The following is a 14,775-nucleotide window of genomic DNA, read 5'->3' as shown; positions in this document are numbered from 1 at the left end:
TCGTGATGTTTTTTCTTGCCTAGGGACCTTGAGGCTTTGAATGGCAGCTTTAACCCTTCCCCCTCACTGGCTGCCACTGCAAGGGTCCTGCAAGGACTCGCACCTGCCAGTCTGCACCTGCTGGGACCCTTGCCCTGGCTGCTGGTTCTCCTCCCCTCTCCACGGGCCACAGACATCTTCGCCTCCTGTTAAAATGTGCCCACGCCATGTGTCAAAAGCAATGTTTCTCCTGCCCCCCCTCGTTGTCTAGGCCCCAACATAGAGCATATACACCCTCGCACAGGACATGCCGTGTGTACACACACCCTTGGTTACTTCTGCTCCATCTGCCCCTCCGGGCCTGTTCTCTTACCTGCTGGGCCCACCTGGTTGGTTGGCACAATGCAGGGAATAAGAGATGTAAATTTCAGTCCCCATGTGCCCTGCCTGTGGGGGGGCCCCATGTGTAATCATGAAATCATTTTGTGATTCATAGGAGGGGGCACTGCCTGGGAAGACCGTGGGGACGTGGCTGGGTGCACCCCCCACCAGCATGGGGGAGACATCCAGCCTCAAACGAATGAATGGATCACCCGAGAAGGGAAGGCCAGCAGGCTTGCCCTCACCCCGCCCCCATGCTGCCCCTCAGGGGATCTCCTCCGGCCAGGCCTGCAGCCTGGGTGAGGTGGAGTGTCACAGAGAGGGGCCACGGTGAACATCCCTCCAGAAACCCCCATCTGCCTGCAGAGTTGGAGCAGGTCATGGACAAGTGCCCTTTGGAGTGGGCGAGGTCCCTGCAGGGCTGCAGAGGGAACGTGCAGGTTGAGGCAGCACATCTTTTCATGGGAACCTTAAGAGATTCTTGTCTGCACATGCCCCAGGCTTGAGAGGCCTGCCCTCCCAGGGATGGGGCCAGCTCGTCCTCACTCTGGGGTGCAGGACAGATGGGTCTCTGTGGATGCCCCAGGAAGGGCAGAGCCCCCAGCCACAGGAGCAGCCTGGCCAGCGCTTTGCCCCTCTCAGTTGGTACCACCTGTTTTCTGCGAGGACTGGGGCTTCTCCAGACCCTCATCGTCTTGGCCCCTTCCCAGACACCTCTTCCCACACATGCTTTGCACACAGCTTGCTGCTCTTAGCTGCCAAGGGCCTTCCCAGAGCCACCCTGTGCCACTGGGCCCTCTTCCCTCTCAGCCTGCCACCCACCTGGGCACTCCCCACTTGTCGTCAGGACCGCCCCCCCCCCCCACCCTTTGGTGGTTAGATGAGGCTGTGTTTGTCAACAGCCTCCTGTCCAGAGAACCTAAGGGTGGTGTTTCCCTTTGCCCTTCCCTGTGCAGGAGCCGGGCAGACCTCTGCATCTGGGTATGGAGAGCAGCCTGTTTAGAAGGTAAGGGCAAGGCCAGGAGCGACCTCTGTGAATAGCCTGAGGCTGTCAAGAATCACTGCAAACCCTCCCTCCCAGCGTGTACACTCCATTTCCCTCCGTCAGAAGCAAAACAAGGAGTTAATCTTTTTGTCCTTGAAAAGTAAAGGGAGGGATGGTTTGAAAGCTCGACAACTGTGAGGCGATGGCCCATTAATTTGATGTAGAAACTGATGTAGAACTGCAGGTCTGTAGACCCTGTTGGGGAGCCTGTGCCCTCCCATGGGTGCAGCTCCCCACCCACCATCTCCCCCCTGCTCCTGGGAAGCACCTGCCTAGCTCTCTGCCATGGCCTTGGTCTGGTTGGAGAGACCGGGTGTGGGGAGAGGTGAGCCAGGGCTCCCGGGGGCACCCATCCACTCCCAAACACACGTGGGCCCAGAAACCTCATGCTGGCCCTGTAGAAGGGGCCCTGGCGGTGGATGGAACCAAGTCAACACAGCCAACCTTCCCTCGTGGCTGGCCCTCCACATCCTACACCTGTCAGTCTCCAGGTGGGCAGCCCAGGCCCCCAGGTGGCGTGCCAAGAGCACCTTCCTGGTGTGCTCATGAAGCCTGTCGATGTTGTTGGGCCTGTCTTATAGGAGGGTGAGGCTCCCAGAACTCCCTGCTCTAAGCTGTATGCTCTCCTCTGCTAAGCATGTCTCCGAGGGGCTCTGGGACAGAGGTTAGCTTCTGATGAGAATTGGGCAGAGATAGGAGGGCACTCTTGCTCCTCGGGGGTCCCCAGGGTGCTTCAAGCTCACCTGTTTCCCCTCTACCCCTGACCTCTGGGTGTAGCACGAGGAAGAGCAGAGCAGAGCCGTGGTCACGTCATCTGCCTCCATAGGGACATGTAGGGAAGTGTGGAGATCAGCTCTGACCTGTGAAGGCGTGGGGCAGGCCTCTAGCGGGAAGGCCTGCTAGACTGGGGCTGGAGGAGGAGGAGGAGGAGGAGGAAGAGGAGGAGGAGACGTGCCATGGGTGCTACCCAGAGCGTGAAAGTTGGGACACACTGTGCAGGGCCCCAGGGCTCAACTCCGAAATGAAGCCACGTTTTACCAGGCAGGTGTTTGATTCAGCCGGCCAATGGACATAGGCCCATCCACTCCAGGACCTGCAAATGGCCAGAATCGGGGTTTCAGTCCAGCCTCCAGTGGGGCCCCTGGCTTTTAATGCTCTGGGTGGCCGGAGTCCTACCCAACCTCTAGACGGCTCTCACATTCAGTGCACCCTGCACCTGGACCCAGCTGTCCTGCTTACCTGTCCTGTCTGCACTGAAAGGAGTTGGCTTCACCTGAGCAGGGAACAAAGTGGCTGCCACTTTCTGAGCATCACAGCACCATCCAGAGGCAGAGATAGGGGAGTCTTCTAGCTTCTCCTCTGCCAAAAACACTTGGCACCTGTCATTGGCCAGACCCAGCCACACGAACTCTAAGCAGCTACTGTGGTGGGACAACAGGACCCAGTGACATGTGGTTTGGCCCAGGGTGGCACCTTGCTGAGTCTCCCCTGTGTGAGGGAAATAGAGGTCTCATAGTGGAGAGGTTGGGGTGCAGGGTAGGAGCTGGCAGGGTGCAGGCAGTCCCAGTCAGCCTCAAGGGAAGTGGGGAAGTGGGGAAGTGTCCCCTCCCTTCTGAAGCGTCCCCCCGCCCCGGCTTGCGTGGAGACAGGGATGGCCACTGTCTCCATGGTTTTTCGGATTCTCTGTGTCCCAAATGAACCTTCTCGAGGGTGTAAGAAGCCAATGAAGTGAGAAGCACCAGTTGTTGGAGAGTCTCATTGTGGCTGGTGCTCTGGGGTCGTTGGGTGACTCAGAGTTGGGGAGGAGCTGGCTTCTTCAGGGTTCAGGCTGAGCCGTGAGCCCAAGGGAGTCCGTGTGTTTCTGGGAGTGGGCAGCCTCGCTCATGCCTCCTCTGTCTGCCACATGGCCCCGAGCTCTGTGTGACAGACCGGGTGCGGAAAGCTGGCTTCAGGCCAGCCCCCAGGGCTCTCAGAGGCCCCCAGTTGCCCCTCAGAGTCCAGGCAGGGCAGGAGGACTAGCTGCCCACAGGGCGGGGCCTATGGGATGTGGTCCTGGTGGGAGCCAGCGCCCTCAGCCCGGCCTCCTTTCTGTGGGCAGGGCAGTGCCAGCGGCTCACGAGGTGTCTGGACCACTTGTGCGTGGATGGGCCTCTTGAGCCCCTGCTGGTCTGTGGGGGCTCTCATGCCTGGAACTTCCTCTTCGTGGCCTTATTGACAAGCCGGGCCTTCGGAGGGCCCCCGGCAGACTCTCCCCACACTCTCACCTGCTCCCCAGAAGGACACCCTGCACCCCACCTATTCCCCAAGAGCCTTTCTCCCTGACCTGTTACCATGGGCAGTCAGGTGCAGAGGGGGCGGTGACAGGGGCCAGGTGGTGGGCTCGTCCCTTGTCGTGGAGGAGGAGAAGGGGGACCCCCCAGGGCAGACCCAGCAGTGGGGCTGAGGTCTGTCTGCAGAGGTTTCCAGGGCCCTGGTGGCCTTGCCCACAGCCCCAGTCCCTGTTGCACTCCCAGCTCAGGCCCTCAGGTGAGACCTGCATTCAGGGGGGACAGAGAACGCAGGACAGGAGAGAAACCCTGAGGTGGGGGAGCGGATCCAGGGCAGAGTTGAGCCAGGAGGGCTGAGGAGGGGGCGCAGCTTACCAGCTGCCTCCTGCCCTCCTTACCGGTTGCCCCCCTCCCCGGGACCCTGCTGCTCTGCCCTGCCTGGCCACCTGCCCGTGGGAGGCACAGTGGGACCCTGGCTGCGACCCCCCCACACCCCACCCGAGTCTGCTGCTCTGTTTCGACTCCCTGAGGGCCCCTGAAGTGGGGGACCTGGGAAGTGAGCGGCAGGCACTGTCAGCTCACATGGATTTCCGGGAAAGCTGGCCCCCACCCCCGGCTCCTGCATTCGGTTTCTTTCTGTCTTGCCACAGGCCTGGGGGTGGGGCGCGTCTGCGGCTGTGCTCGCACGCGAGGTCCTGGCTTGGGTCCAGGTGGCTGTCACTGCAGCGCTGATGGCCCCATCGCGTGACAGGAGCCCAAAGGAGGCCCCGCTGGGCGTGCCCCGCCGGGATGTGGCTGCAGAGGAGGGGAAGTGGGGGTGCCTAGCTGGGGGGGGGGGGGACACGCGATGCTCGGGGGCCGGTGTCCCACGGTGTCCCCGTGGGTGGGGAGAGAACTTAGAGAGGGTATCCCCCACTTCTGCCTCTAGAGGGTACAGGATGGGATGTAGCCCATCAAGTTGGGGGGCAGTGAACACCCCACAGGGCAGTGATGTCACCATGCTGGGATTTTCCCCCACCCCAGCTTCACAGCTGTGGAAGTCATTGCCCCCAACAGGGTCTGCAGGGGCAAGAGAACAGGCAGGCAGGGGCAGTCCAATCCCTGCCTTCCCCTGCCCTCAGTTTGAGGGGTGTGTTGGAGAAGGCTGGGGGCAGGGAGCTGGCTTGAGCTGGGGTGGGGGTGGGAATGACCCCTCCACAATGGAGTTTGCTTTGTGGAGGGCCTTGGTGGCCTGGGTGTATGGGCAGGCGGCCCAGGATGCACTGAGGTGGTGGGGGGTCCTGTCTCTGCCCAGCCAACGGCACTCCTGGCCTTCATTGAGCCCCAAATTCACCACAGGTGCTGCACAGGCCCTGCCCATACCCTGATGGAGAGCTGTGGCCTCCCTGCTGTGGCAGCAGGATAAGACCCTCTGGCGGGGGAGGGGAGGGGTGGGACAGGGACTCACATGCCAGTGTTTTTCCTCCTTTATCTTTCTGGGCCTCTGAGAGCATGGGGTCCTGTGTGACCCCTGGCAGAGGCCCACCTCAGCCTTCGGGGTGTTCTGAGACCAGAAGGTTCCCTCAGGGGACATGGCATTCACTTCACCAGGGTCTGTTTTCTGCTTCTGTGTGCTGGGGGTGGGGAGCTGTGTGAGTTTAGTGAATTCAGACCTTTCAGCTTTCTGAACGACAGGGTTGTGTTCCCAAAGGGAGTAAAAATAGGCACCTCTAAATGTCCCTGGCTTTCGACACATCTCAAAGCTTAGTGAGCAGTGGAGCCTTGATTGCTGGTGAGGTTTTCGGTTGGGAGAGGGGCCTGGGCAGTCTGCAGCACCGACCGCCCCTGTACCTTTGCCCGGCAACCCCCAGGTGTGACTGTTCTTGTTTCCTGCTTTCTGGCCAAGGAAATGCGTTCATTTCTGGGAGTATTTAGAGCAGAGAACAGAGTTCCAGTTCTTCTTAGCTGTGGGAGAGAGGTTGATAGAGCAAAGCCCTCTGGGAGAGGGAAGGACGAGGCGGGGGGGGGGGGGGGGCAGACAGAGACCAAAGGCCCCAACGTGACCACTGTCTGTGGGGCTCTCCTGAGGGCCACCTCCCTGCATCCAACCCTTTGCCTCTGTGGACACTCGGCTCAACAGTTTCCCTGCACCTGGCACCAGAGGGCTTGAGTGAAGGGGCCCAGCGTGGCCTCTGGTGGGAGGCAGGAAGCTGCCAGTCCGGCAGTGCAGCTGGTGTGGGGTGAGGGTCCCACCAGGGAGGTCAGTCCGTGCCTGACAAGAGGTGTGGACAGAGCGTCTCACTTGGAGTGCAAACATTGGGGCCCTGCAGTCCCTGGGCTCTGGGGACCTGGGGGCCTGAATTTCTATCAAACTCCGTGGCGGAGCAGCTGCTGCCCATAGCTCGCTGATATGGGGGGGAAGGTACAGTGGATGTGGGGCAGACCCTGGCTCTGAGTGCGGCTCAGGGGGGTGTGAAGGTGCTGATGAAGTAAAAACTACCTGGGTAGCACAATCACTACGACCCACGTGCCCTGGAGGAGTTCAGCACAGCTTGGTGGTTTTGGAAGAGAAAATGCAGGAGATTTAAGGCCCGTGTTTGTATTTTCTTCCAAGACCTGGACAAATGCAAGGGTTCTGCCTGCCCCAGGCAGGGCCCTTTGACCCCCAGTTGCACTGACATCACCTGCAGCTTCAGTTTGGAAACCGACCTGAGGGGCAACTGGGAGGCCCTTCCTGGTCTGCCCAGCCCTCCAAGGAGGCTCCGGGTGGCCCCCTTTCCGTACCCCAGGGGTCCTCCCATAATTCTCCATGTGGATGGGGACCCTGGGCATGCAACTGGGGGTCCACAACAGGTGCCAGTAAACGGGGATGTGGACGGCATGTCTGTATGTCTGAGCTTTCACCCCAAAACGGAGATGGGGCCACACTGGGGTTGGGGCTGGGGGAGGGCCAGGAAGCTGCCACCCTTGGGGGGCACCTGAGTCATGCCAGGGGGGCCTTCCGTGCAGTGTGGGCCGCTCCACACCAGGTTGGGGGTTGGGGAGCGGTTGGGGGAGCTGGGGGCATGATGAGGTCGCGTGGGCACTTCCAGGGTGGTCTGAGTTATGGAGACCAGCAGTGCCGAGTTAGGGCACCTACTGGAGCTTGGGTCTCCAGAGAGGACCTTGGGGACCCCTGGGCGGTGTCCCTGAGGCTGGGCGGGATTCTGAGGGGTTTATAGGAGGGGGCAGAGAGCAGTTTCTGCAGAGCAGAGTAGGGGTGGGGTCCTCGAGGTGAGGCCCAGCCCCGATGGCCTGATCTCCTGAATATCACACTTGGTGCTCCCACCTGGCTGCCCTGGTCGGCCCGGGTCCAGTTCCAGCTGTGCTGCCCCCATGCGTCCCACGGAGGAGACCCCAGGTCAGCTTGGGAATGCGGCTTGGGAGGGTGGCGGCCAAGAACTTGGGAAACAGAAGAAGGTAAGCAGGTCTGGGGCCCAGGAAGGGTGCTGACAGACTTGCTTCGTTCTTCTCTGACAGCCGTGCAGAAGTGCCCACGGCAGCCGGCGGCTGGTACCCCCTCACCAGAAGACAGTGGTCTGAACGGAGGGTCCACCGTGCTGGAGGGAAGGCTGCTGCTGGAGGTGAGTCCCCTCGTCCTCCCATCACATGCCTGTCACGCTGTGCGGGGTCTGTCTGCCCGCTGGTCGTCAGGTTGGACCGCTAACAATTTACTGGAAATGTGGCCCTGGGAGCAGCAGGGGGTCAGACACAGATGCCCAGGTGAGGCCCAGCAGGTTGGGACAGGGAACCAGAGGTGGCCTTGGCCCATACACCTCAAGTGTAAAAACCATTTCTCATTCTGCATTCTCTGGTTTTACTTGTCAGTCAATTCAGCAGGGTTTTTCAGAATTATTGTTATTATTAATGACAGAGAATCGCACGAGTTTTGCAGGGTGTGGCAGGTGCAGGCTGGCCCAGCTGTCCATATTACACGCACGGCATCTGGGGTCTGGGTCAGCCTTTTCCCCGAGCCAGGGCCTCTCACCCCTGGTGACTCTGAGGCGCCATGCCCTTCCTGACCCTCTCCCGTGGCCCGCTTCTCGAGGGGCAGGGGCATGCGTGGCTCAGTTCCTCAAGCAAGATAGGACAGCGAGGTGGAGCTTTCCGGGCTGGGTTGAGTCACTGTGTACAGAGCAAGGGGGTCGCTGCCTCCACCGGTGGCTGAGAGACCCTGGTTTTCCCCACCTCAGGAGGGGCCTGTAACCAGCCGCTGAGGTGCCCCCGAGGCCGTGCTTCCCCTGGCAATCCCAGAGGGGCCGGGCCCCATGTGTCCCCCTGCGTGTCCCCTTTGGGACCCCAACACTGGGTTCCCAGCGCTCAGCCCTGCTCGGTGGCAGTCCCGTCCCCCCAAAGTGAAGTGTCCTCAGCTGCACACACTCGCCTGTCTGTTGGGCTGACGCGCTAAAGGTAGACATGGTGGCACGTTGGCTCCTTTTATGCTGATGAAATTGAGTCTGCTTGGAGCCCATCGGCCCCTTCTCGGGGGCCCCCAGCAGTCTCGCTCAGTGTTCTGTTTGCACCCCAGCTGCCCTGCGGCAGCCAGAGCGGCCTGTCCCAGGCGGGTCCTGAAGGGCAGCCCCGGGTCCTCGCCCACTGGCCGGCCCGTGCGCTGCCAGATGGCCCAGCTGCTGCCCTGGTGCCTTCACCGCAGGAATGAGCTCAGAGGTTTGTTTGCGAGCCGGCGCCCCTCATGGAGGACAGAGGACAGGGATCTTCTGCCTGGTTCACCCCTGCCTGAGTCTCGCTTCCCACCCTTCAGTCTGCTTCCCCCCCAGGTGCTTTCCCTGGCCCTCTGGGTGGCTTCCAGCTGTCTGCGTGTGAATTCCTGGGTGCTCAGCTGTTTGGCATGTGGGCTTTGGTGGTGGGGATGTGCCCCTAGGGCACCTCAGCCAAGATGTCCCCACAGTGCCTCACCTAAAGGGTAGGTGGAGGGTGGGGTTCTACCATCTGCTGACTGACAGGTGGGCAGATGGAAAGCATCTGGGCTGGTTGGAGGGGAGCCAGAGATGCTCCTGCCTCGGATCTGGGGGTTCCTATCTGCCACCATGACCCCTGACCCCCCATGGCCCCCACATGACCCCCATGCCCCCTACGGTCCCCACAGGGACCCCCATGACCCCATGATCCCCCATGACTTCCTACAGTCCCCCGTGACTCCATGGCCTCCCATGGTCCCCACAGGGATCCCCATGACCCCCTGATCTCCAGTGGCCTCCCATGACCCCCCATGGCCCCCCAGGGACCCTCACAAACCCATGACTTTCCACAACTCGCCATGGTTCCCCATGATCCCCATGACCCCCAGTGGTCCCCAAGGGAACCCCCCATGACCCCGTGGCCTCATGACTCCCTGCAGTCCCCCATGATCCCCCAGGACTTCTACAATCCCCATAGGAGCCCCATGACCCCATAGGCCCCCTGATTCCCCACAGACCCCATGACCCCTCTATGCACCCATGATCCTCACAGGGACACCTACAGTCCCATATACCTTCCACTGCCCTCCAAGGCCTTCACGCCTGCTGAGGCGATGGTTCTCATGAAGATCACAGAATTTATAAATCACTTCCTTTTTAAAAAACAAAAATACAAGCAACCATATACTTGAAGTTTGCTGGGTTACTGTTGGATTTCCATGAAAATTCTGTATGGCGGGCACCTGGGGACCCTGTTCTTAGAGCCCCTGTATCCTTCCGTCCCGTCTGGAGCAGAGCAGGGGTCCTAACAGCAGAGTAGCTTTTAGAAATACTGTGGTTTCAGGAGAGGAAATATTTCCATACCTCACTATTTACCATGTTTTTCGGAAGTGAATTCTTAAATATTAATTTTTCCTTTAAAGTTGGATTTTTCCAAGCTGGTGAGCTTGGGGCTGGAAAACATTGTGCCAGCTTGAGTTTTATTCTTGGCAAAATATAACTGGCATGACTCTTTTTATAATTCATGTTAAAAATTAAGATAATAAAATCTTAAACATGAAATCTTTGTTAAACTGTGTTCCGACTATAAATACAGAAGCATGTGCACACCCCCATCTCCTGTGGGAGCCCGGGGGCCTGTTCCACACATGTCCACACCACTGCCCTCCAGCCCCTCTGCTGGCCCTCGGCGGCCGTCCTGCTCTCTGCTCTCCGAGCAGGACCAGGTTTCGCCCGAGGACCTGGGGACCTCAGGACATGGACGCAGCACGGTAGTCCCAGCACAGCTGGAGACTAGGAAGTGGCCCAGCCTGACCTTCAAGAGCTGACCAGCTCCCTGGGGGCCGGAGGGCGACACCCAGCCCCATACCTCCTGTTGGCCCAGTGTGTGCGTTCAGAGAACTACCCTCTGGGGTGGGACTCGAGGCTACTGGTCAGTTTGCCGCAGCACAGGGGGCTGTACGGCCGTCCCCTTGCCCCACTCCATCTTGAAGACAGGGCCAACAGCTCCTGAAGCTTCCTTCTGCCACCCCTTGTAACACGTTCTCTGTGACCACAGAAGTTTCTGGAAGTTCCCTTAGATTGGAAGCAGTCTAGATTGTATGGTGAGGGTTCTCCTCACCACATTTCTAGTGTGGCAGTTCTCAAACTTTGTGATTAGAGACTCTTTTTGAAGTTTAAAAATATTCCCTAACAGCAAAATAAACAAATCAAGCAGCAATAACAAGAAAATCCAGCTTTTATTTCTAATCTTCAGTCTGTTAAAGAGAAACTGGAAAAAATGAGAGGTTTATGACAGGCATCATAAATTCATAAAAATGTAGTGCTGGCACAGACTTTAAAGGGCCTGTGGTCTAACGTCCACTATTTTAAGATGAAGAAACCAAGATTTGGAGCGGTTGGGGGTCCAGGATCCCTGTTGGTGTTGGGGCTGGGCCTGGCGTTTCTTTATCGGTGGTTAGTGCTCTTGGGCCCCTGCCTGCCTCAAGAAGCCAGGGTGGATGGCCAGAGGGGCCGCCAGGTGAGCACCTTGGCACAGGCGCTAGGCATGGGACAGGTAGGTTCTGGAAACACACACATTAGATCACAGTTAGCAGCATCCTGGGCTTCTATTCCCACTTTTAAGGTGGTCTGTAGTGTTTGGTGTGGACAGGGCAGCTGGCTAGCAGGAACTGTGGACTCGGGCCTAGGAGGGGCCGGGCTACGGGCCACCTGACCCTGACTAGAGTTCTGGCGTGCCGTGGGTACATTTTCTCACACTTATTTTTCAGTTCACGCATGCTAAAACGTGTTCTTATTGGCAGTGTGGTGTGGCCACCATTGTGAAGAAGACAGCAAAACCATCATGCCTGAATTCCCCTGGTGCTGCCCGTGTGTGGGGCCCGGCCACCAGAGCCACGTTCTCCCGCCCCTGCGGCCTTCTCCGACCGCTGTTCTCAGGGTGCCTATAGGTGGGCTCCTACAGCGGGGAGCTTGGGTGCCAGCAACACACACCAGACCCAGACACGCGGCTGCCTGGAGCACAGTTGGTTTTGTCCTTCTGTGGTGCGAGGGCATCTCGGTGTGCTTGTCCACCCGACCACTAAAGGACGTTTGAGTTTCCAGGGTTTGTGTATGTGGATAAAGCTACAAGCAGCCACGTGCAGGTTCTCTGGGAGCATCGGCTCTGGTTCTCTTTGGGTGATACCCACGTGTGTGGTTGCTGGGTTGTGCGACAAGAGTGTTTTTGGTGTCGTGGGGACCTGGCGTGCTGTTTCTCCAGGTGGCTGTGCGGTGTCCCCAGTGGCGGAGAACAGGGGTGCCCATGTCCGTGCGCTTGCTGTTGTCCTGTGTTCCCCCTCCTCAAAGCTGTTTTAAGAGAATCTCATCACGGTTTCGGATTGCGCTTCCTTCATGACCAATGACACAGAGCCTCTTGTCAGGTCGCGGTTGTTCATCGAAGGAGCCCCTTGCGAGCAGCCTGCTCAAACGTTTGCCCATGAAAACAGGTTGTTTCCTACCTCGCTTTTGACTTTGGAGCTCTTTATGTGTTCTGGACACATGATCTTTGTTCTGTGTGTGGTTTGTAAGCATCTGCCTCTAGTCTGGCTTCTCTCCATTCTCTTCAGAGTCTTGCAGAGAATGAAAGTACTTAATTTGGACAAAGCCCAGTTTATCAGTTTTTAAATAGGTCATGATTCGCGTCCCATTTGAGAACTCTTTACCTCACCTGGGTTGCAAAGATTTTTATTTTATGCTTGCTCCAAAGTTTTATCGTTTTGTGTTTTACATTCAGGTTTATGGTTCATTTTTAGTTGACTTTGCTACAGGCGAGGGTATGGGCCGAGATAGCCTCGTTCTGCACGTTAAGATCCTGGTGTCTCAGGATTATGTGCCCCTTCTCCACTGAATTGCCTTTATACCTTGTAAAAAAAAGCTTGTGGCCCTATGTTTGTGAGTCTGTTTCTGGACTGTGTTCTGCCATTGAGAACAAGCACCAGCCGGTTTCAGTGTCTGCAGCTTTACAACAAGTCTTGAAATCGGAGAGTATGACTCTTCCAATCTTTGTTCCTTTTCAAAATTGTTTTGGCTATTCTAGGTTCTCTGTCTTCCCGAATATATTTTAGAATTCGCTTGTCGCTATCTACAAAACTTCCTGCTGGAATTTGGGTTGGGTTGTGTTACATCAGTAAGTCAGCCTGGGAGAACTGAGACCTACAAGTACTGACCCCTAATGCACGAGCACACCATCTCTCTCCATGTATTAGCTCTTTTCCTGCTCTCATCCATAGTTGTAGTTCGTGGCAGGGAGATCCTGTGTGTATTGATAGATTTATACCAAGTATTTCATATTGTCGTTATTGTAAACAGAACGGCAGTTTCATTTCACTTTCTACTACTGTATAGAAATACAGTTTATTGTTCTGGGTTGACTTTGTATCTGTGAACTTACTGAATTCATTAGTAATTCTTGGAGCCTTTTTTGTAGATTTCTGTGCGAATTTTACATAGATAATCATGTTGTCTGAGAATAGAGACCGTTTTTATCTACTTTTTCAGTGTATACACTTTTTTTTTCTTGCCGTATTGCCCTTCTGAGGCTTCCTGAGCAACATAGAGGAAGAGGGGGACATCTCTGTCTTGTTCCTGGTCTCCAGGGGAACACTGTAGTCTTTCAAGGTTACGTATGTAATTAGCTTGGAGTTATTTTCCGCTTTTTGTTTGTTTGTTTGTTTGTTTTTGGTAGATGCTTTATATCAGATTAAGAAAATTTTCTCTATTCCTTATTTTCTGGGAGTTCTTATTACAAATGGGTATTAAGTTTTGTCAAGTGCTTTGTCTGCGTCTACTGAGATATGATCATGGCTTTTTTTCTTCAGTCTGTGAATACTATGAATTACCTTGATTCATTTTCAACTGTTGGTCCAAACTTGCTAGTTTGAATAAATCTTACTTATACATTACTGGATTAAATTTGGTTATATTTTGTGGGGGCTTTTGTTTTTATGTTCATGAGAAATATTTTTGTAGCTTTCTTGTAATGTCTTTATTTTTGGTGTCATGCTGATGCAGGCTACATTAAATTAGTTGAGAGTGCTTCCTTCTCTCTTGTTTTCTGGAAGAGACTGTATAGAATGGGTGCTATTTTCTCCTAAAAAATGTTTGTTAGACTTCACCAATGAATATAACTGGTCTGGTTTTCTTTGTTAGATTTTAAATTATGAATTCAATTTTTTTAACCAACAGAGGACTACTCAGTTATCTATTCTAGTGTGAATTTTAGTAGTTTGCATCTTTCAAGGAATTGGCCTGTTTCCTCTACTTCATTGAATTTGTGGGTACAGAACTGTTCAAGGTTTCCCCATGTTGTCCTTTTAGTGGCTATGAGAGGTTCTGTAGCTATATATCCTTTCTGTTTTCATTGGTAATTTGTGACTTCCATTTTTTTCTTAGTCAGTTGGGCTAGAAGCTTATTCATTTTATTGATTTTTTTCAAAGACACAGCTATTGGCTTCGTTGATTATTGCTCTGGACTGAATATTTGTGTCCTCCCCCCAATTAATATAATTCAAATTCATATTAGGGCGGAAACCCAATGTGAAGGTGTTAGGGGTCAGAGCCTTTGGGAGGTGCTTAGGTCATGAGGGTGGAGCCTCATGCATGGGATTTATGCCTTATAAAAGGGGCCCGAGAGAGCACCCTTGTGCCTTCTGCCCTGTGCAGTTATAGCAAAAAGCCATCCGTGAACCAGGAAGTTGGCCCGCACTTGACTGCTGTCACTGGGTGAGGTGTTCTACAAGCATCAGTTACATCAGCTTGGTTGACAGTGTTTAAGTCTTTTATATCCACACTGATTTTCTGTCTGGTCTCAACCCGAGAGACAGTGTTAGCATCTTCTAATTTAACTGTGGACTTTTGTGTTTCTCCTTTCAGTTCTTTCAGTTTTTGCTCTATGAGTTTGGGAGTTCTGTTGAGGGGTGCATACACATTTAGGATCATTACGTTTTTTTATGAATTGACCCTTCTATCATTACCATTATATGACATGCCTCTTTATTCCTGATTTTCCTTGCTCTGAAGTCTACTTTGTTTGATACTAATATAGCCACCTCAGCCTTCTTTTTTCTTTGAAGTTTATTTATTTACTTATTTTGAGAGAGAGAGAGAGAGAGCACACGCACACGCACTTGCACACATGAGCAGGGAGAAGGGCAGAGAGAGAGGGAGGGGGAGGCTCCCAAGCAGGCTCCACGCTATCAGCACAGAGCCCAACACAGGGCTTGAACTCACGAACTGTAAGATCATGACCCGAGTCGAAATCAAGAGCCAGACACTTAACTGACTGAGCCACCCAGGCGCCCCAATCCTTCTTTTGATTAATGTTTGCCTGGCATATCTTGTTCCCTCCTTTCCTTTTAACTAGTTTATATTGATATATTTAAAGTGTGTGGTTTTCAGCCACTAGGTCTGTAGTGATTTGCTTCAGCAGCAAAAGGAACTAATTCAGATTGAGCCCTGGACATTCCACATGTGTTGGGAGCCTTGGCTGTCACAGCCTCAAGGTGGGTGCTTGTCTTCGGTCCTGTGTTGGCAGCGGCCGTGCAGGGGGCAGGTTTGGCCAGCAGGCCCGCTCCTTGAAAGCACGCTGCCCATGCCAGCTTGGCTCTCTGCGCAGGCTCTGCTGGTC

General features: G+C 55.2%; 1 protein-coding gene across 4 annotated transcripts in view; it reads left to right on the top strand.

The window, feature by feature from the left end:
• Positions 1-14,775, top strand: part of AHRR (aryl hydrocarbon receptor repressor) — a 92,242-nt gene that overhangs the window by 37,031 nt on the left and 40,436 nt on the right. For all 4 annotated transcript variants that reach the window (XM_053213912.1, XM_053213910.1, XM_053213913.1 and 1 more), the window contains one exon: positions 7,171-7,274. In XM_053213912.1, the coding sequence (XP_053069887.1) occupies positions 7,171-7,274 (104 nt within the window). The remainder of the gene's footprint in view (positions 1-7,170; positions 7,275-14,775) is intronic.

Source organism: Acinonyx jubatus, unplaced genomic scaffold, assembly GCF_027475565.1.
Source record: "Acinonyx jubatus isolate Ajub_Pintada_27869175 unplaced genomic scaffold, VMU_Ajub_asm_v1.0 scaffold_20, whole genome shotgun sequence".
NCBI classification, from domain to species: Eukaryota; Metazoa; Chordata; class Mammalia; order Carnivora; family Felidae; genus Acinonyx; species Acinonyx jubatus.
Note: the sequence above shows the minus strand (reverse complement) of the source record. Positions and strands in the feature narration are given on the sequence as shown.